We start from the raw sequence: 23543 nt of genomic DNA, 5'->3' as shown, positions 1-23543 counted from the left end.
TGCACACTTTGAGAAGCCCACCGCCACCTAGTGGAAATTGGGGAGAGACGTCACAACTAGACCATCAAGGAAGGAGTGACATTTAGGTATGCATCAGCCTTCCAGGCAGGAAGAAATAAAGTGAGATTTACCTTTTGATCCTGGGAAAGTATGCCCCTGCCACCGTGCATATTAATTTTAATAATAGCTACCATTCATTTAAAAGAGTGCTCTTGGCACAGTGGCTAAGCATTGCAGCTACTAACTGAAAGATGGGCGGTTCGAACCCACCAGCCACTCCGCAGGAGAAAGATGTGGCAATCTGTTTCCGTAAAGATTACGGCCTCGGAAACCCTGCGGGCAATTCTCCTCTGTCCTATAGGGTCGCTATGAGTCAGGATCAACACCACAGCTACAGGTTTGGTTTGGGGGCTTGAACCATTCATTATGCTACCATGAGGTCACCATGAGTCAGAATCACCTCAGTGGCAACGGTTTTGATTTGGTGCTTAGAATTCTATTTGGTCCTTTAATATATGCTATTTACTTTATTTTCATACTAACCCTGCCAAGGAAGATGATATTATCAGCATTTTATAGATGAGAACCCTGAGACTGAGAAGGTTAAATAACTTGTTCGAGGTCATATTAAGTGGTGGAGCCGGGATTTGAAGCGAGATCCATAAAAGGCCAAAGCCCTGACCTTTTCTGTCCCCCTCTGCCTCTGTCCATGAAAAGATTGCATGGATTCAAAGAAATACAAGAAGTCTCTGGGACATGTAGGTAACTGGGGGAAATGTGTTGAAACAAGACAAGTTTTTTTAAAAGCTTTTTTAAAAATGATTTTGGTAGGAAATGCTTTCTGAAAATACTCTGACTTTCCCAGTTCTATTTTCTTCTTTCACACAGGCTTTATCAAATGATTGTTTTGTTGATAAATTTAGTGTGCAGTTGGGACTTATATGTAGATTGTACCTACCCTCAAAGGGAGAGAGGATGTTATCGTTTCCATTCATTCTCATTAAAACCAGAACATTTGCATCTTAACTTCTACATCTTGTTCCAGGAATTTTAAGCAGTCTGATTGTATGGAAGTGGGTCGTATTAATTGCAAATGGGCTAGACATCTGCTCACTGACATGAAATGATTTTTTTAGCTCTATTTTGTTTTTATATATGATCTACCAGAGTGATTAAGCAAGGGCTGTTGGTGATGCTGTTACAAGACAGGGTTTTTCAGAGGCTTATAATGTAACCATAAAAATGAATGTAAGAGTGAATCTTTGAAAGTTCTTGAACTGGCAGCAGTTAAAGGTCTTAGAGTTGATGGATTTTTATCTATAGTCTGTCAAGGAGCCATCTTCTATCCTTGGAGCCTCTATTGGTCTGCTACACCCCAGCCCAGGTTCGGTGGGTTCCAGACTCTGGGGTAAGGGAGAGGGGAGCAGCATTGCTGTCCTGATTTTCTGTGTCTAGAAAATGAAGGGGGAGTGGATAGGGTAAGGTGTATTATCAAACTAGAACAAGAGAATTCAAGCTGCTGGTGACTGATGGGAATACACGTTATTTCTTTCCTGATGCTAATATAACAATATTTCCCAAAGCCATTTTCTTGGAGCACCAATTCTTAACGAAGTTGATGTACACAGTAAGGTTGGGGTACACTCACTGGTTAAACAAAGCTAAGCAGGTTCCTTTATCACAGGCATTTTCAGAGCCTTTAATATGCTCATGTGAACTGTGAGTTTTCAAGAGGAGCATATTGCATACATGGTTTCCCAGACTTATTTGACCATAGAACCCCTTTTCATGGAACACACTTTGGGAAATGTTGTCATGGAGAGGGTTCCCAAATATTTTAAAATTAGGATCTCAGTAATCTCATTTATGCTGTCCTGGTCATACTGTTTAACATAGAGTCTCTAAGTTCCAAGTCTAAGTGGTTGACTCAGCCATCTTGCCTCTGTGGCACCTTCAGGACCTGCCTCATGGCCCCTGGGGTTCCTCAGAGTTGAGATTGTAAGCCAGTAATGCCACGGACACAGGAATGGGAGTGAAGTTGGGACTTCCATATATCCATGTGTGTCTATATTTGGCAAAGAGTGGAAGATGACAGCTGATAAGCAACAGTGATTAGGGGAAAAAAGGGAAAGATGAGCAAAATATGTAAAAGGTAAAAAGTGTTGTAGAGTGAGTGGCATTTTTCCTGAAGGAGTTTTGTGTCCTGACACAGTCAGTGCCCGGTACCTAAGAGGAGCTTAGTCAATATTTGTTGGATAAATAAGTTAATAGGTGCTCTGAGATCTTACTGGAAGATTGTATCTAGTGTTGTGATATGCCGTCATATTCTTCTTCTAGTTAGTTGCCAAATGTATATAATCTTTCACACCTTCTAGAAGCAAAGGTTGAAACAGAAGAACTTTTCTTTTCTTGCAGATAACAGATGTCCTTTTCACAAAACTCTCTACTGCCATGCCACAGAGTGAATGTTCCTGGCCTTTATTATTCCGGGAGCAGGGATAGATTTGAACCAATTGATCCAAACCCTTAACTCTGTTCTTCTTGGAACCAGTGACAGAAAGCTGACAAATGAAAGGAGTGATGTCTGCTATCTTGAAAGAGAGCTGACTCACAAGAGGGGTGAGGCTGCAGTTTAAACCTATGACCTTGACCTCGTTAACTTCAGCCATCTGAGCCACCAGCATTATGATAATGATACAATACCTGTCATACTGCCGAAATCGTTTTCCTAATGTTAACAGTGTTATTTTCCCATTCAGTCCTCCCCTTCAGCAGAAGATGGTTTGTCACCCAAAGGAAGGATCGCTAGCTCACCCTTAATATGGGGAAATCATTTAGAGCACCTAATTTGTGTTGACTCTTTATTGGTGCACTATTGCAATTAAGTCAGATTAATGAAAGGTAAATTCCAGTCTATATATGAAAAAAAAAAATCTCTTGTAAAGATCCTGATTACTATGTGTGTTTATTTAGCCTCTCATGGTTTAATTGCATCCCATCTTGCTATTTACAAACAGGCATCATTAAAGAATAATGAGTGTGTGAAGAGCATTAATACTAGCAGCAGATGAAGTAACTGGAGCTTGGTGGGGAGAGGGAGGAAGGATGGGAAGTCTGCTGGTTTATATTCGAATGAAGGAGAATGCAAAATGATCCTCTGAGCCAGTCCAAGAGGGGAGAACGAACAGAGCAGACATTATGCAAGGCATCAGCTTGTCCTCTGACTGCAAAGATTTGGGCTGCATTTAATTTGTTGCTGCAATGTAATCTGTAAAGGTGAACAAGCACACTCACACAGTTGTCCTGTGACCTTAGCTGGCAATATTTCGGTTGAAGCTTTCCTTTCAGCCCTGCATTGCAGGACATCTGTGCTTCAAACCATCCATGATTCCCCAGGATACTGAAAAAACAAGCAACCAAAAGTGGGGACTTTTCCTTGTGTAGCTCAGCTTCTGTCCCTTCGGCAGCCTTTTTTTTTTTTTTTTTAATATCCAGATGTAAATTGGAAAATAGGTTTATGATATTTCACTGGCGCTCCTAATATCACATTCCAATTTTACATAATTTACAGTGGTTCCTTGAAGTTACAAAGGAATTTTGTCTTTAGATGGATGCTTGATCATTTATATTATAAAAAAAATAGACTAGTTTAAAGGTAGGAAAACTGAGATTCCAAATAGGAGAGCAGTGAAGCAGAAGGGAAAGAGAACAGCACAGGAGAACCCAGTAACGATAATAATATGTTCCTGTCATTTACTGCATGATTCTCTAATTGTTGGTATAAAATAAATTGTTCTCATTAACAAGGAGTAAAATGAAGGGGTAGGATACGGTAAATCTAAGAAGGAAGTATCATAGGGCCCTGATTGTATAAAGCTTGTAGGAACTAAACTTGCCTCTTAAATACCAGCACCTCAGTTTCCCCTTATATTGTGGTGATCATTGCAAACAGTTTTCTATATGCATTCTATATAAATGCAAATTGCTACTATTCAAGCTATATTAAAACCTTAGATTTCTCTAGGGATCCCTGGGTAAGTTGAAGTCCAAGGGTTTAATTTATTTAAAATTGGGTTATAGGAATTCACAGTTTTCAGTACACTTTATGTTTTTCTTCAAACAAACTACAGTTTAATTTTAAGCTACCTTAAATAGAAGCAGGAAAAAGAGTACTTTTGGTATTCCAACTACTGCAAGTATTTAAGGACACAGATAGCTGCATTATCAAACAGAAGGACCCAAACAGGGTGTGGGGATGTCTCTTTTGTTGTTAACTTGCAACTGTTCCATTTTCAGCTCACAGAACTGTGGAGCATATTTTCCCATTCATATTAATTGAATTTTAAAGTGACCTTGTCCATGTATTGATCTGAATTAAAATTTTCTGCATCAAGGTCAAGTTGGCACACATTCTACAGACGAAATGTTTAAAAACCAAGTGTAGCCTAACAGAGTATGGACAGAAAATATGAAGGTTTAACAGGGGCAGGTGTGTCACAGAGGGCACCAGGGTACTGTTGTAGTGCCCACCTTCACCTGGACTCAAATCTGCCTCATCAAGGGGACGGTTTGTGTTTATGTTCACAGAGCCATCTCTCCCAGGAAGGAATCTTTGAATATCCCAAAGCCTAGACAAGTGTTCCTCAGGTGTATGGGTTTAGGATGAGGTTTCGGCTCATCTGAGACTCACCCAGACCACCTGGAAAAAGAGTGCCTATTGTGATTGTTCATAAAATTGAACTGTCTCTGGACCAGACCTCAGCTCTGAGCTCTAGTCTCAGAACTGCCCGTTTGACTTCTCCACTTAGGTGTTTCAAAAGTATCTTAAACTTAGTAAAAGAGACTTGATTTTTCTCCTCCGTTTTCCCCCTTATTCTTTCTCTTGTCAGCTCTGAGTAGGAAAACCATGTGCCCAGTGCTGAAGCTAGAAACCTAAAAGATTCCTTTGTGTCCCCTTTTTTCTCACCTTTTATATGCAACCCATCAGGTAATCGTGTCGATTCTACCTTAAATCATCATCTCTTGTGAGCCACTGTGACAGGCGTCTCCCCATTTCTTCCCTCGATCCCTCCACAAAGCAGCCAGGGGTATGTTTTTCTAGAAGCAGACATGGGATATGTTGTTCCTCCGCTGAAAACTCTGAACTGGCTCTCTGTTCACCTGGACTAACCCTAAACTCCTTATCAGCATCATGAGGGCTTTTCATTATCACCTCCACCTGCCTCCTGCCCAGTGCAGCGACCAACTTCCTTGCCTCACTGTCCTCCTTTCTGTACCCAGACACCAGGCCTTTTCCCACCCTTTGTACATGCTTCTCTCTTGACCCGGCAAGCTCTGCCCCAATACCTTGCTTGGACAAGTGTGGTCTTACCTGTAGGTTTCAACCAAATCTGAATAACCCACTTGTCTAGCTTTGTTGTCTTCATAGCCCCACACAGATTAAATCATTTTTTATCTCTTTGCCAAGAGTATACACTCCATGAGAGCACAGACATCATTTTGTTCACTGCTCCATCTCCAGTGCTTTGAACATTGCTTAGTACTTGTTGGTTGCCATTGAGTCAGTTCCAACTCATGGCACATAGTGGGTGTTTAATAAACATTTCAGTGAATAAATATGCGAATGTATGAACAAATGAATAATTGAGTGATCCAATCTAAATGTCACATTTTCACACATAGGTATTACCTAAATATTCTCTCTCTAAGTTTTTGTCCCCCTTTCATTTACTTCATAAATCTTTGCAAATTATATTTCTTTATATATTTATTGCTTGCTTGTTCTAGACTGTTAGCTCTGTTTGTCTGTTTTATTTATCTCTGTGTACCTAATGTCTACTCTTGTGCATAATATGCATTTAATAAATATTTGTTAAATGGATGGAAGAAAGAAAGGAACTAGAAAGGCAAGCCACTTGCAGTCCAGGGCAGCTCTTGGTTCTGGTGTGCATCTGTGTGTTTCTCCCTCCCTCCTTTCCCCCATTCATTCGTTCCTCTCTCTCTTCCTGCATGGCTCCTCCTTCTCATGGTAGTGCTTTTTTTCCCTACCAATTCACTTCATGTTCTCCAGATTCTGGAGAGGCAGTTTAATTGGTCTAGCCCAGAACCGTCATCCCTGTGGTGCAGAGCCTTCTGTACCAGGCCACTGTGTAGGGTCACCCTTAGAGCAGGTACTGACTCCTAAGGCCAGTTGGCTTCACCCAAGCACAGACAACAGCTGCTTGCCTGGGTGGCAGGTAGTTCCAGTGAGACAAGAACCTTGTGTGATGTGGGCTTCATTACAGTCATGCTCAGTACAAGTAAAGGATCTGTGCTGTTGAAGATTCGTCTTCAAATCTGTTAGGAAAAATTCAGCATTTTCACTATGTTGAAAATAGCTTCTCAGTTATCCTGTATCCCATTTCATTCACAGAAAATCGTTTTGGAATTAGGATTTTAATACAGGCATTGGTATTAGTTCTGTACTTTTTTCTTAGAAGGGCTACATGTTATATGTTTGAATATATATTTTCTAAGTCAAAATGAACTAAATGACTAAAGAAACTGCACAGTTCTTCTCAATTCTGTCTTCATTTGTTTACATTATTTGTGAATTTCTGTTGTTACTGAAGAGACGTGATAAGAACATCGTGAGGGAAGAAAGTTACATTTATGATATAAAATGGAAGGTTCTTTCACAAGCCTTTCTTGTCATGAAGCCTTTTAATGGGTAAGTACTTCCTGATGATGTTTTCCTTCAAACGGGGCAGTTTTGACTTCAGAAGAGAAGAGTGAGTTCAGGAAAATCAGAAATGCCCAAATTGTTAACACCGATGGCTCATCACGCAAATGATTCAAATTCACTCATCAGTAGAACAAACCACCTGATGAAAATAAGCTTTGTCTATTGGGCAGGGTGTTTGTTAATAATCATTAAAAATTGCCGGCAGTGGTACTAATCCCAGCTACCATGTAGCAAGTGCCCACTGAGCACTAGTAATTACCATCCTGGACATGTACTATCACCAGCTCTCCAGGCCTTATAAATAAGGGGTCCATTTTAGCGATGGGAGAGTAGAAGCTTACATGGATGGATTTTCCCAGGGCCACACTGCTGTGTACATGGCAAAGGCAGAATTTGAATGTGAGTCTCTCGGACTCCAAAGCCCTAGCTCTCTCCCCTGCATCGTGTTAGCTTTCCACTGTGATGATGGAACTGAAGGACCACTGGTTGAGCACTTCCATGTTTTAATCACAGTGCCAAGCTACTTCATATACATTGTATCATTTGCTCCTCACAGTAGCCCTGAGAGACATTATCCTGGGTTTACAGGTGAGAAAACTGGGCCTTAAAGAGGGTAATGTGCCCAAGGTCACGTGGCCAAGAAGGGGTAGAGCCAAGATCTAAACTCTAGTCTGTTTTTCTCCCAAAGTCCATAAAGGTAACACCCGTGCTCTGTTGCCTTGGTGGCAGATTGGTTTTCTGACTTGTTACTAGATAGGACCTAAAGTCAGCTTATCTGCCTCCTTTTTTGTAGGTTCTTGTCAAAAGAAAATACAAAACACCCCATGAAGCTATAACAACTTTGTATCTCAAGTCTAGACAGTATGTGAGAGTTCCTTTGCAGTTTCATTTTTCCTTTCTTATATTGCATTACATTACATTGCATTTTATCATCGGGGACACAGCTTGATCCAGCTTATTGAGCAAAATGAGTGTCCTTCAGCAGGGAAGAGCATCACTTTTATCTTTGACAATCCCTCAGTTTGACCTCTTGGTTTCCAAGTCACATAGCCCCATTCTCTTTTTATGATTTGGTTGCTGTCCAGCTCTCTGCAGTTCTAGTAGCCGCCTCTTTCAAGACATGACAGTTTATCTTTTCCACCTCAGCTTTGCCAGAGTTCCAGCCTTTCAGAGTCATTCTGTCTCAGTTTGCTCTCGTTGTTGGCTATATCCAGTTTTACAGTTTTCCTAGAAAGAAGCCACAGCCAATCTTCCTCCCTACCTCTCAGTTTTAAATCCCCCTTGTTGCTGCAGCTTCTCAAGGCCTGCTGTTAAGAGAACAATTCTGCCCAGCACAGTTCTGACAGGACTACACATACCTAGTAGCTGTGCAGAATACAGAATGCTAACTTTTTTGAAAAATGCTAAAATTAGACAAAACAAGTACTTTATTAGCATCTTATGGATGGGGTCAGGAGTGTGTGTATAAAGCCATTTGTGAGGGAAGCCAGGAGTGTCGGGAAACAAGATTTTGAACCACTTAGTAGGGCCCCAGAGAAGATTCCTGGGCAGCTGGAGGATTAGATGACCCAAGGCTCTGTGGTCACCATTTCTTTTTTCCCCTCTCTCACTTAGATTGAGATACCAGTGTGAGACCATGGACCAGGCATGAGATGAGGCAACACCAAGAGGTGGCTTCAGGCCCTGTGCAGAAAACCAGCAACCTTGGATAAATAAGGGGCTCTAGTAGTGGTGCAGTGGTTAAGTAGTTCAGGCTGCTAACCAAAAGGCTGGCAGTTCGAATCCACCAGCCACTCCTAGAAACCCTAGGGTGCAGTTCTACTCTGTCCTGTAGGGGTTGCTATGAGTCAGAATCCACCCAACAGCAATGGTTTTGGGTTTTTTTTTGGTGGGGGGGAATCAATAAACCTCCACTTTCTTCTATTCAGAATGAAAGTAAGATACCTGCCTTGACTGTACCACAGGGTTCTTAGACAAGGGAGAAAGCTGTGGCCACATGTGCATGAACTTATCCCTGTTATAGAACAAAGGGATATATTTGCATCATTTGGGGGAAGACCCCCAGCAGTCAGTGAAAAGCTAATGATGTTGAACTTCTCTTTTAGACCACATCTAAGAACATTTCTTAGAGTGTTCCATGAAATGCCATTTTGGGGAGTACTTGTCTCCACAGCCAATTTCATCCTTTCAAAATATGTGGTAATTGGATGAGTCCTGAACCAACCACTCTCTGGTTGTGCCAGACCTTCCAATGAGGCAGTGCCATCCTCCCTCAAAACTTCTTGAGCACACAGTAAGCCCCAATGTGGTGTGGCGCTTTACATACCCTACTGTTATTTCAGACATGTATTTGCTTTATCACTGCCTTTAAGATAGGAGCCATAGCTGATACTTCTCAACCTCTCTAGGCCTCAGTTTACCCCTTTAAAAATGGAGGAATTGGACAAAATGATTTTTTAAGTCTCAGCTCTAAAATTATATAATTCTACAAGTCAGTGCCCAGTGCTACATATAGTACAAACGCTTGTTTACTCAATAAATAAATACTTACTGGGATCATTCCCCTTACCCCATTCTTTCTTCAGAGTTAGAACAAACAGGAAGGTTCTAAGTATCGTACTCAAGAAAAACTGTTCCTAAGCCTTCCTGCCTCTCCCTCCTGCTCTCTTTTTCTTCCTCTCTTCTTCCCTCCCCCATTCCCCATTTCTTTCTTTCTATCTTTTCTTCCTCCTTGCTTCCTAGCTACACTTTGTAAAACATCATTTAAATTACAGCTGACCCTTTAAGGGTACTTACACATCAGACTTTGACCTTGTTTGTATTTGGAAAATAACATTCATGATGACTTTATATAATGGTTGGCCTTTTTTTTTTTTTTTTTTAGTATAGTCTCCTCACCCAAAGCAGGACTCAGACATGACAGCCATTTGTCTAAATGACAAATGCTATGCTAGCTACCTTTACCACCCACACACATGCTTTATTCAGGGTCAGTGATACCATGCCTGGCTCCTGGGTCCCTCGTGCAAATAAATTTTTGGTCAGCTTGCCTCACCTATATTCTAGATACAGATACTGCTTGGTTTCAAAGTGGCCTTCCGCCTGCACAAGCACTGAAAGAATAAGTTTTGAAGTAATCAGCTGTTCTCACCTTCTAAACTCAGATGTCTACTGGTGTAGATGGAGATGACATTTCAGCTACTAGGTTTGTTGGATTTGTTGGACATCAGTTAGTGAGCAGAACTGAACTAAATCCTAGTTTTACCATATCCTCAAATTTCCTCCCATTTTTTCTTTCCTATTTTGTGACTTGTCTTGGGGTGTTGTTGCGTGCTGTCATCGATTTCAACTCATAGCAACCACATGTGAATGGAGTAAAACTGCCCCATAGGGTTTTCCATCGCCAGGTCTTTTCTCTTGCATGGAGTGCTAGGTGGTTTTGAACTACCAACCATCAACCTTTTGGTTAGCAGCCGAGTACCTAACTGTTGCACAACCAGAGCTCCTTTGTCTTGCCACAGTGAACTAGAAATTCCCCTAATAGACTACAGCTCAGCAGACAACTGCTCTTAGAAAGAGAAGACCACCAATTTCAGCCCCAGCTGCTCACAACAAAGCTTACCCTGACGGGGGCTGGGCAGCAATAGCATTTCTAAATGTACTTCCCTGAAAGGGGGATGACCAGTGTGGGAGGCGTCCTTTTCAAGTGCACCTTCACTCCTTTTCAGAAAGCACAGTGCTTCCTGTGACTCTACAGCATGTCATTTGAGCACTCACGGGGACAGACACAGTAAGAGTAGTGAGTGAGCTCTTTGGAAATGTGCTGCTTAGTATAGAAAAGGTGTTACCTTGGCAACAGCAAGCCCGCTTCATTACCAGATGGCATTAGCTTTTATTTGTGGTATCCCATAGCAGTTGCCAAGAACCAACCCGTATACCCTGTCAGTGAAAGTTTTGCTTCTGACCATGGCCAGCGTTGGCAAGCTTGGAGAAGAATGTTTGTTGGCTTGTATATGACACATTGCCCTATCAGCCTACCAAAAGTTCAGGGTCACTACAGCCTGGTGCATCCAGATACATTAGAAACAGGCACATTCGAGATAGATGAAAGTATTAATCATTGTAGAGTGGTTCTAGGGCTGGGGAGAACATTAGAGGACATGCATTAAGTTCTGTCTTAATGGCAGAGCTGGAAGGTCTCATGTTACTCCCTCTACCACACCATAATCTGAAGAGAAACAAAGAGCTAATGGCTGTTGAGTTTTGTGGTGCACCACACCCATAGCCAAGTGATTTACGTGGATTGTCTCATTTAACTTGCCCAACAGGCCCCTCAACATTCTGCAGCTAAGTAAATAGGCACAAGAGGTTGTCTTACTTGCCCTCTGTCACATGGCCTGAAGTGGCAGATGTGGGACTGCAGCCGAATCCAAGAGCACAGCCACTTGACCTTCACACTAAATGGCCTCCTCTGGGGGCCAGTGAGGTCTGGCTCAGTCAGCCCATGTAGCTTCCAGTCTTTCCCTAAACTGCCCCTGACCCTTAGGCCCGCAGACTCTCCGCTCAGCAGTTATCTAGCAGACAGCACATTTTTCTTCATCGTCCAGGGCCCAGTACAACTGTCACCCACTCTCTGTAGTTTCCCTTTAGCCCCAGGTTCCAGGTGTTACAGCTGGAAAGTAAAGTAACGTAAGTGGTAAGTTCATTGACCTTTAGGCAGCAACAGTCTGGTTCCAGCTTTGATGTTAACTGGCTTCAAATCATTTTACCTTACCTCTGTGAAGTCTAGTCAATGGGTTTGGGCCAAATAACAGTACTAAACCCACTGCCGTCAAGTTGATTCCGACTCATAGTGACCCTATAAGGACAGATTAGAACAGCCCCAGTGGGATTTCCAAGTCCATAAATCTGTGGAAGCAAACTGCCACATCTTTCTCCCATGGAACCATTGGTGGGTTCAAACCATCAGCCTTTTGGTTAGCAGCCGAATGCTTTAACCACTGTGCCACCAGGGCTCCTTCTTGGAAACAACAATAGCTACCATTTATCAAGAACTTACTCTGTGCCAGGCCCTATGCCATACCCCGTATCAGCGCACTGTCTCCTCTCCTCCTCACAGTATTTCTGAGATGGTGGGATCACTATCTCCATTTAGACATCAGAAAACTGATGTTCAGAGAAGGTAGGTAACCAGGCCAAGCTTTCCAACACCAGAGCTGAGATCTAATTCTGAATTGCTGATTATAAAGCCTCAGAATCTTAGAATTCAAAATTGTGTATATAGTTTCGTTATGACCGTGTTAAAAATTTTCATATGCATGAATTTGTGCATATTCCGCTTAGCTGTGCACCAGGGTTTTTTCTGGGTCTGTAAAAAATAAGAACTGAACAAACTTCTTAGAGATTTACAGATTTGAAAGATAATAAAGCAAACCAAAACGAGACTTCACGACACTGACTATGTGTAGTATATACAGTATATAAGCCATGTAGGCGCAGCCATTGGTATGTTGTTGGTGAGCCTCTCATGTTTGTGCACCTATCCCTAGTAGGAACAGAACACAAATAGAGGCAGAGATGGTGGCAGAGGGTGCATTAGAGAATCAGCCTACCAGAGAACTCTTTAAAGGAGTGGTGGTAGGAGGCACAACTGGGAATTAGCTTATTTTTGTATTAAATAAGGGAAAAAACACACAAATCTGTCAAAAATTACTAGAAAAGGGAAAAAAATACAAATAAAAAATTATTTGCCTCTAGTACCCAGATTGTGGCCTTGAAATAGTATTTCCCACTGAAAATAACCAGGGCTACTTGAAGGAATGGCTGATTCAAGACCTCCAGGAGAAATTGTTCAAGATAAGCCTGGAACATCTTATACTAAACAGCAAAGCAGCTATCAGAAACAACTAGGGTTGTGACGAAAGGACCCAGGAGCCAGCCTGAAGGAGATGCCCACTGGCCACAGACAGGGCAATTTGGGTATCAGTACTAATTGTAAAAACCCATTGAATATGTTTAAATCCATGAGTTTCTAATAGTGTTAGGAGGGGGGAAAAAACTAATCTGCCTGCTTTGGAAAGTAACTAGTGAGCCCGTGCATTTTTTTGAAATCTGCTAAGTAAAGGAAAGGAACCAAGCATTTATCCTGACTGTTGTGTATAAGGAGCCCTGGTGGCGCAGTGGTTAAGCATTTGGCTGCTAACCAAAAGGTCGGCAGTTCGAATCCGCTAGCTGCTCCTTGGAAACACTAGGGGGCAGTTCTCCTCTGTCCTGTAGGGTCTCTATGAGTTGGAATCAACTTGATAGCAAAAGGTTTAGTTTTGGGGTTTGTTTTTGGTTGTGTGTAAGAAGCTCCACCACTGGGTAATCAGATAGTAGATGGTGGAGCCCTGGTGGTATAATGGTTAAGAGTTTGGCTGCTAACTAAAAAGGTTGGCAGTTCAGATCCATAAGCCGCTCCTTGGAAACCCTATGAGGTAGTTCTACTTTGTCCTATATGGTCGCTATGAGTTGGAATTGACTCTACAGCAACAGGTATTTTTTTCGGGGGGGCGGGGCGGGGAGGTTGGTAGGGTTCTTTATAAAAATATTCAAGCTACTAAATGTAGAAGGAAGATAGCATTGGATTATTACCATCTATAATGCCTGATGAATTAATGCATCAGTAGTTGAGTATCACAAACTGAGAGACAGCCAGACCTTGCATGCCACCTATTGGTAGACTATGACGCCACCTACAAAGCCGTCATCGTTAGGTGCCGTAGAGTTGGTTCCGACTCATAGGAATGCTCTGTACAACAGAATGAAACACTGTCCAGTCCTGTGCCATCCTCACAGTCATTGTTATGCTTGAACCCATTGTTGTAGCCACTGTGTCAATCCATCCTATTGAGGTCTTCCTCTTTTTCACTGGTCCTCTACCAAGCAGCGTCTCGTCCCTCCTGATAACATATCCAAAGCACATGCGACAAAGTTTCGACATACTGGATTCTAAGGAGCATTCTGACTGTACTTCTTCCAAGACAGATTTGTTCATTCTTCTGGAAGTCCATGGTATAGTCAGTATTCCTTGCCAACACCATAATTGGAAGGCATCGATTCTCCTTCCGTCTTCCTTAGTCACTGCACAGCTTTTGCATATGTATGAGGCGATTGAAAATACCATGGCTTGGTCAGACACACCTCAGTCCTCAAGGTGCCATCTTTGCTTTTTAACTTTAAAGAGGTCTTTTGCAGCAGATTTGCCCAGTGCAATACATTGTTTGATTTCTTGACTGCTATTTTCATGAGTGTTGATTGTGGATCCAAGTAAAATGAAATCCTTGACACCTTAAATATTTTCTTCGTTTATCAAAATGTTGCTTATTGGTCCAGTTGTGAGGGTTTTTGTTTTCTTTATGTTGAAGTATATTCCATACTAAGGTTATATAGTCTTTACTCTTCATAAGTAAGTGGTTCAATTCCTCTTCACTTTTAGCAAGCAAGGTTGTGTCATCTGCATATCCCAGGTTAATGAGTCTTCCTCTAATCCTGGTGCTACATTCTTCTTCAGATAGTCTGGTTCCTCAGAGTATTTGCTCAGCATACAGACTGAATAAGTGTGGTGAAAGGATACAACCCTGACACACGCCTTTCCTCATGTTAAACCACGCAATATCCCCTTGTTCTGTTTGGACAACTGCCTCTTGGTTTGTGTACAGGTTCCACATGAGCACAATTAAGTGTTCTGGAATTCCTGTTCTTTGCAATGTTATCCATAATTTGTTATGATCCACACAGCCAAGTGCCTTTACATAGTCAGTAAAACACAGGTAAACATCTTTCTGGTATTCTCTGCTTTCAGCCAAGCTCCATCTGACATCAGCCATGATATCACTCATTCCACGTCCTCTTTTGAATCCAGCTTGAATTTCTGTCAGTTCCCTGTCTATGTACTATTGCAGCCATCTTTGAATTATTACCAAAATTTTACTTGTGTGTGATATTAATGATATTATTTGATAATTTCCCTATTATGTTGGATCACCTTTCTTTGGAATGGCATAAATATGAATCTCTTTCAGCTGGTTGGCCAGGTGATGAGCGAATACTTCCAGCATTGCATCCGTTTGTTGAAACATGTCAGTTGGTATTCCATCAATTTCTGGAGTCTTGTTTTTCTCCAGTGCCTTCAGCGCAGCTTGGACTTCTTCCTTCAGTGCCATCAGTTCTTGATCATATGCTGCTACCTTCTGAAATGCTTTAGTGTCGACCAGTTATTTTTTGTTCAGTGGCTCTGTTGTATTCCTTCTATCTTCTTTTGATGTTTCCTGCATCATTCAATATCTTGCCTAATCCTTCAGTATTGCAACTTGAGGCTTGAATTTTCTCTTCAGTTCTTTCAGGTTGAGAAATGCAGAGTGTATTCTTCCCTTTTGTTTTTCTAACTCCAGGTCTTTGCACATTTCATTATAATACTTTGCTGTGTTTTCTCGAGCTGCCCTTTGAAATCTCCTGAAGTAGCTTTTCCACAAAGAAATCAACCCCGAATCTGATCCAACTACCAATTTGCAGGAAGTACAGGGTAAGGAAGAACATGTTAAAGTACACCACAGGGATGACGTCAGCAAAAAGCCGACTGTGGAAAACACAATAAAAGAAATGACCCAATTTCTTCAACAAATAAAATGAGGGTGGGAGTAGTAGAGAAGGGAATATCTTTAGTTTAGGAGAGACTTATGAGTCATGTCAGCCAGTCACATGTGTGGACCATATTTGGATCCAGAGAGAAGCAAACTTTTTAAAAAGTGGCATTTATAAGACTGTTAGAAATTTGAACACTGAGTGACCTGGACATCTGCTAATATTGGAGAATTCTTGTTTTCATTGTTGCTGTTTTAGATTTCATGGATGGTATTGTGGTCATGCTTTTCTGTTTTAAGGGCCCTTATCTTTCAGAGATACATTCTGAAATGTTTACAGATGAAATGATATGATGGCGGGTATTTGTTTTGCTATAATTCAGGAAGGGAGAAGTAGAGACGGAGGTGAAACAAATGAGTTGATCACAGTTGAAGTTGCATGGGTCCTCGAGGGTTCTTTGTACTATTTTGTCTCCTTTTGTATCGGTTCTAAATTTTTCCATAATAAAAGGTTTTAAAAATAACTGAAAGTGCTCAGCAGTCACAAATGACTATTGGCTACAGTACTGGATAGTGCAGTAGAATATTTCCATCACACAGAAAGTTCTATTGGACGAGCATTGCTCTGTACCTAACTTCATTTAGTGGAAATATGGAGGGCTAGAGAGACATGTTAATGACACTACAAGAAAGCAAACAGACATATCTAGAATGTGGAACTGCTAAGCTGTAACAACCAAATGCAAAATGCAGGCTTTGTTGGAATGCTGATTCAAACAAACAAACTTAAATAAAATATTTGAGGCTAAAAAATAAAAATAAGTTAACATGGTATTTAAGGGGGTAGGGAAGATTATATTGGATTTTGTTTTGATTAATAGCATCCATTGCTGACAAAGCAGAGTATAATAGATGTGTTTATATCCTTCTGGCTGGCACGTGATTCGCATGACCCCTGTGGTTAGAAATTTGGCAGATTTTTCAAAAGCCTTTTATACTGTTTGCCCAGTAATTACAATTCTAAAAACCTGTCTGAAGGAAATAACCCCCAATTCAGGGAACGCTTGTGAACAAAAGTACACATTACAGCCATATTTATATTAGGAAAAATTTAGAAGCAACATAAATGTCCAACAGTAGGAGAAGAGTTAAGGAAATTATTTCCACTCACTAGATGACCATGCAGCATTTAACGCTGTCTTTGAAGCCTGCATAGCAATGCGGAACAGTGCTTATGCCATAATTTTAAGTAAACATTTGATTTGGAATTGTAGATATAGTCTCATTTATAACTGTGTTAAAAACTCAGTAGCCATACATCTTTGGTAGTAAAAAGATAGAAGAAAATACACCAAAGTATTATTGGTAATTATCTTTGGATGGGAAGACTATGAACAATTATTTTTATCCTCTTTTTTCCTCTGATTTTATATTTTTCTATAGTGAGCATGTATTAGTCAACTTTTGTAGTATTAGTTATCCTTAAAAGGAGCCCTGGCAGCCCAGTGGCTAACAAACAGGTCGGCAGTTTAAATCCACCTGCTGCTCCTTGGAAACACAATGGGGCCGGTCTACCCTGTCCAGTAGGGTTGCTATGAGTCAGAATTGACTCGACAGCAATGGGTTTAGTATCCTGAAAATATTAAAATTAACTTTTAAAAGCAAAGTGGGTTTTTCTGAATTTCGTCTAAGAAACTTGAATTTAACAGCTAATTAAAATCAGCTAGATTTCTTGCTTTGTTTAGGAAACAATTGCTTAGTTATCTATGCTTATTAGCAAAGAGAGTTAAAGTGTACAGTTGGAAATGATGGCCCTGTTGGAGGAGGTATCTTGAACCTCCACTTAGCCTAGTAAGAGGGAATTTATTTCAGTGATTATATAAAACCAAACCAAATCCATTGCCTTTAAGTCGATTCCAACACATAGCAACCCTGTAGGACAGAGTAGAACTGCCCCATAGGATTTCCAGGGAGTGGCTGGTGGGTTTGAAATGCTGACCTTTTGGTTAGCACTTAGAAACGCTGAGCCACCAGGCTCCAGTGATTATATAGTAAATTACAAAACTAATAACTATTGCTTTCCCTCCTTCCCTAACTCACTAATCTCCTTCCTCTTTTCCTTCTTTCATTTCTTTTTTCCCTTCCTTCTGAAGGAAGACAGAGTTGCTGATCCTACCTTTCACCGTTTATTGGCATCCTCAAATAGTAATTTTCAGTTACACAAAAAAAATGAGCCATTAAGTGTTACATGGTGTGGCAGTATTTAAAAACATATGCTACGGAAATAAGATTTTTTATTAATATTCTCTGAAATAAATGTGTCATATTTTTTTCTTACCCTGTATATATTCTATACCAATTTAGGGATACAATAATAGAGACATCAACCTAACGCTTGAGGTTATTGAAGAAACCAATTGTTAGGGTGGTCACTGATTCCCAGGGCTAATCAAGTAAAGAAGAAGGTTGTGTAAGGGAACAGGCAGTTGTAAAACTGCAAGGAATGGGGAAATAAGGAAAGGATGGTTGAAGGTGGCTTCCCCGGAAACTGACTGCAAGTTGAAGTTGAAGGATCAGGATGTTGTTTGAGGCTGAGGCTCTTGTCTTACGGGGATAGACAGGGCTTTCTTTCACCTAAATTCTGTAATGTCAAAGTCTTGTTGGAACAACCAGACCACAGACCTTGGATTGGTCTGGCAGGATGTGCCTCTAGGGTCTCATCTATGCAATGAAAGGAAGAGGGTTAGAAAAAGATCAGAAGGGTTACATGAGCCCCAGAAGAAAGGAAAGCACTGTTTCTTTTCTTATTGCTAATCCTATTCCCGCAAACACAGCAGGTTACTTTTGCCCTGGCATATACGAAGCTGTGCTTTTTGTAGTTTTTTTTTTTTTTAAATCCATAATACAATACATGCTTATGTTCTAAGAGAGTAAAGCACTTAATTGTATTTCCAGGATTGTGTTTCTTTTTTGAAAGTAAAATTCAGTTACTTGTCTTTAAGGTCACTTTATTTGATTTATATCGGGTATTATAAATGTGTGGTTCAGCCAGCGGGTATTCGGTGTTGTCTGCCTATACTCTCTATATTGTAGTCTCTACATAGTTCATAGATGTACATAGGGCCAAGACATAATATGAAAACAAATGTACTCACTAGATGGTAGAAAGCCAAGATTATAGGATACCCTTTAAAGAAAGTAACCTTAAGGCGGGTGGGGCGGGGGAGGAAATTTTACTTTATTCAGCAGATAGTAAACATGTGAAACTTATCCTGTGAGTTTATCAACTAAAAATATGAATAAGTTCAGGGTAGATAGGTGAGTTGAAGGAATCATCTTGAAGGAATTGTAGGTGACTTGAAGGAATCATCTTGAAGGAATTGTAGGTGACTTGAAGGAATCATCTTGAAGGAATTGTATGAAGAACTTGCTGTTGTTGAGAGTTTGTTATTAAGTGTTTTAGGATGATAGCATTACAAGGGGTAATGCCATGCCATCTCTCAAAATGTCCTTTGCTGCATCTTTCAGGAAGAGGATGGATAGAAGATCATTTCTTCTTCTTACAGTTTTGCCCAACTTGGTGTGATTTGCATGTTACAGCGTAAGCTTTCACGTTTTCATGCATGTGTTTTGACAGGTGACTTTGGGAAAGGTGTTGAAGGTGATTGTAGTCATGCGAAGTCTGTTCATTGATCGAACAATAGTAAAGGGATATAACGAAAATGTCTACACAGAAGATGGCAAGGTAAGCCTTCTGGAGTCTTTTGTTTTATTTTGTTTTTTCTTTATTTCCAGTATCCCAGAACAAATGTAGTAGAGTCCCAGATGAATGACATTAAAAACTAGCAATCATAGCTGAAATCATCAACAAGCGTAGATATGGCAGCATGAAGATGAACACTTGCAGGAAAACATTGCATTCTGTCTACTTGCATTTTTCATTAAGCTCCTGCTTTTTCTTCTAAGCCTTGATGCCTTTAGTTGAATTTCTAATTTATCACCTTAGACCCTAGTTGCCTCATTAAATGTGTCTTCTGAGGAAATGGATTTTTTTTTTTTTTTTGGCAAGTCTAGCAGCGCATCAATAGCCCAGGGTTCAGCATTTTGCTTTTCCTAGAACCATGAGGAAAATTCGAGTTAGTCTGATGCACAACTCAATGACCATCTTCTTCCGTGAAACTCCCAAGTAGCCCTCAGGAAGTTGCTTATCTACAGTAGCACATACTGAATAGCTGCCATTGAAAAAAGGCAAGTTATTTCCATGGGTGATTTGTTCCATGGAAAGTTAACCCATGTGAACCACTAATTTGTTTTGCCTGCACACGCTCCGAATGGCTCTATAGAGAGCATCAAAGGATGCTAATGGGAACCGACAGCCTTCATTTGTTTGCTTCCAGAGTGTAATGAGCACTCTGCCTGAGATACCCTTCCCCCCAGACTCAGCCCTGGTCAGTTTCCAGCACTAAACTCCCATCTCCCCCACTCTCAGGAGCTTTCCCTTCTCCTCATGAATCCCATTAAAATTTAAAAGTTTGTTAGTACTAGCACTCACCACCCAAAAGCCACATTATAATGAGGATAACAGTCTTCAAAAAAAGGTGATAAATGTGGCTTAGCACATAGCAGCGTGTTATACAGAAGGTGTGACTCATGAAGTACTGCAGTTTGTATTTTGAACAAATAAGCCAGCATGCACACATTCCACATGGGAGTTGTCTGATGTTGGGAGCTCCTGTCGTTCCAAGGACTCTGCCGAGTTCTCTTAAATATCCCTGTTGATAACAGCTCGCTCTTTGAGGAGAAACTTCTTTTTTCCTTTTGAAAAAACCAAAAGGTCTTTGGATTAAGTGTGGAGAATAAAGTGGATAGTCAAGACAGGTATGATCTGTATGTTCGTGATTAACACACCCTGAAGGGAGTTCCAAAAGAGAAATTCTAAATTGTTTATCAGCAGCAGAAGCCACACTGGGATAGTGTGTACCCTGCCAAAGAGACCCTGGGTCAGTGGTCACTTAGAAGTATGGTTCTTGTTGGTTTTTTCAAGGTTTAGGACTTAAAAGTGAATCGGGGAGATGAAGAATAAATACATAAAAAGCTAAATAAGGAAGGACCATGCTACAAGAGATACCAAACTCAGGATGCAAATGAAGCAAGGTTTGAATTTAGATTATAAGAAGGAATAGAGATTTTTACCTATGTTGTGTGGTATCTTTAATGTAATATTTATTTAATTGAGTGTCCAATACTGGAAGTGCCTGAAAAAATACATGTAAAGCACTTAGCCCTTTGCCAGCTAGTAAATAACTCAATGAATGATAACTAGTATTTTTATTCTGCATTTAAAACAAAGAAGTGGAAAATAGCCTCATATACTTCAGATTTTTCTCTGATTACGTCTTCTCGGCTGTTTAGACAGTTTTTTCTTTCCCATCTGCCCCTTGACTCCCGGGTTCCCCAGAGTTCTCTTCCTCCTCTGCCCATTCCTCAGTTATGCCTCTTTCATGTGTCACCCACACAGGGATCACTTGCGATTTGTTTCAAAACCAGACCTTTCCTCTGAGTTCCAGACCTGCATTTCCAACAGACCCCCTGAATGTACCTCAATTCAACATGTTTAAAACTAAGCTCATTATCTCTCTCCTTAAACTGAGTTTTCTCCCTCTCTTTCTTACCTTGGTTAACTGTACCATCACCTAATTTCTCACCCCTTCCTTCCCCTCACCCTCCATATCTAGTCTGTCAGCAGGTTCTGGCAGTTCTCCCTCTTAAATAGCTCTCAAATTGGGCCCTTCTTGTCCATTTCCACTCCTCTTAAAAAATCAGCTGAATAACTGCACTAGCCTTCCTCTCACTTCTAACCTCCAGTATTACTTCCCTCCCACAGTCTGTCCTTCACTTTGCTTCCAGAGCAGTCTTCCTAAAATACACATCTAAGCATACGATTCTCTTGCTTTTCACCATCTCCCAATTGCCCAAAGCAGCCCTTCCCAAAGTAGGAAAGTAGGATATTAATAGACGTTAGATACAAAGCCATCTGTAGTCAAAAAGTTTGAGAAACACTAGGTTAGAGAGAGTTCAGTAGGTTTTTTTACTGTAGAAATTCTTAGAGCCCTTCGTTTACTTACGTGTCTTAGGAATCTCCAAAAGGGATATATATAGTATGCAACATTTTCCTAACTTCTTGACCACCAAATTCTTTTTTTTCTTTCTTTATTTTTGGAGCATATTATGACATTGGCATTTTGCAGACCACAATTCTAGAAACTCTGGCTTGCAGAATAAAATTCAAACTCTTTAGCAAGGCATAGCTTCCTTTCTGACCTCATCTGCCATTACTCTCTACATACATCTCATCTTACTTTCCAGCTTTACATGCTACTTGTTGCTCCCAAGACCTGCCAAACTCTCTCACATGTTTGCACATTCTGGGCCCTTTGCCTGGGATGGTTTCCCTTCCTAGTCCACCAGACAGACCCCTGTTCTTCCTTTAACACATGGCTTACTCATCCTGTCTCTAATTTCCCAGGGCTCTTATAGGAGCACCGTGCTTATGAACATGGCCTCTAAGGATGGCAAGTCTGAGTCTGCCTCTACTTAGAGTACAAATTATCATTATTAATACATCCATAGAACTTTGAACAATCTTTTCTGAGTACTAGAGTTATTATAGCATGAGTCTTCATTTACATGTCTATCTTGCAGTTAATATACTGACATTTATTAGCCTGGTAGGGCCTGTGCCAAGCAGACACTGCCTACAGTGGTTATCAAATTGTCCTAACAATGTTATGACATAGTAAGTACTGCTATCGTATTCATTTTACGGATAGGAAAACTGAGACCTAGCATGGTAAAATAACTTGCCCATGGACACACAGAGCCAGATCTCATAACCTGAATCTATCAGGAGCTCCTTGAGGGCACAGACTCTGCCCGATGACTCTGTATCCCTAGATATACCTCGGTACCTGTAAAACAGTAGAAGCCCAGCAGGAAGAGGTAATGAATAAACCTACAACACATAATTGGGATATGAAAAAGTTTTGGCTGGAGTGGAAAAGTAGAGAACCAAAAATTAGAGATGGGAACGGAAAGAAGCAGCAGGAAATGAAGTGGTAAATAACATCAAAGAATAAAGCGTGGGGACGGACGCACGCACGCAAGTGCACGTATTTTCCTGATCAGAGATGAGCGTGGATTCTCTGTTCTTCGGAGAGAAATCAAGTGTGTGTTTAGGGTCCTGCATTCTATAACTCTTACCACAAATATGATGATACAGCAAGCTGTTTGTTCCCTTTTATGACTATATCCATGGGCCCAGGTGGTAAGCAGAGACCCTGAAACGGAAAATAGCAAGACCGAGAGGAGTGTGCTGCTTTAAAGGCACGTTAGCCACATTTGGTAGAGCAGCTTCCAGATAACTGCTGTGCCATAATCTAATCCTAGCCAATTTGACTAGCCTTTGTTTTTTTCAGAGCACTTTACAAAAGATAAAAATAAAGCCATTCAGACATTACTAGTGTTCTATTTCAAGTACTCATACTGGTATATTTGTGTTAGTATGTATACACATTCATGCATCAGCGCATTAATGTGTTGAAATGTCTGGCACATCCCCAAAAACTGTATGGTTTGGAAGGGGCCATTGGAGCCCAAGGAGTGGTCTAAAATGACAGGTTGTTGCTTGCAGTTCTGCTCTTTGGAGGATGGAGCCCTGCCTGCATTTGCTGAGTTGGTGCCTAAGTGGTTGCTTGACAGTGTTTTGCTGCAGTCTGGGAGACAGCCACTGATACAATGGGTGTGGCTTGGAGAGCCTTGTTTGGGCTGATACCGAACTCAAACCAAACCGTTTGCCAAGTAGAGTCGATTCCAACTCATAGCAACCTTGTAGGACAGGGTAGAACTGCCCCATAGTGTTTCCAAGGAGCGCCTGATGGATTCTAACTGCTGACCTTTTGGTTAGTAGCCATAGCTCTTAACCACTATGCCACCAGGGCTTCTTAGGCCATCGTCTGTATCCTCTAAACCTACAGTGGTGGCTCAGCACCACCCCCAATTTCCAGAACTAACAGGGCTTTTCTCCCATCAGAAACTCAGCACACTTAGTAACAACTGCCACCACCATCCTAACGGTCCTGTCTCTTTACCTGTGGTGCTTCTTTTTGATACTGAGCACCGCTAAACTAATCCAGCTAATA

At 41.0% G+C, this 23543-nt stretch overlaps 1 protein-coding gene across 2 annotated transcripts in view; it reads left to right on the top strand.

Moving 5' to 3' along the window:
- Nucleotides 1-23543, top strand: part of MED27 (mediator complex subunit 27) — a 230266-nt gene that overhangs the window by 172168 nt on the left and 34555 nt on the right. Inside the window, exon 5 of one of the 2 annotated variants that reach the window (XM_049896882.1) lies at nt 18983-19090. The exons of the other annotated variant lie outside the window; for it this stretch is intronic. Within the exon in view, the coding sequence (XP_049752839.1) occupies nt 18983-19090 (108 nt within the window). The remainder of the gene's footprint in view (nt 1-18982; nt 19091-23543) is intronic. 2 annotated transcript variants of the gene reach the window in all.

This window comes from Elephas maximus, chromosome 9, assembly GCF_024166365.1.
Source record: "Elephas maximus indicus isolate mEleMax1 chromosome 9, mEleMax1 primary haplotype, whole genome shotgun sequence".
Taxonomy (NCBI): Eukaryota; Metazoa; Chordata; class Mammalia; order Proboscidea; family Elephantidae; genus Elephas; species Elephas maximus.
This window is presented reverse-complemented; position numbering and strand designations above follow the sequence as displayed.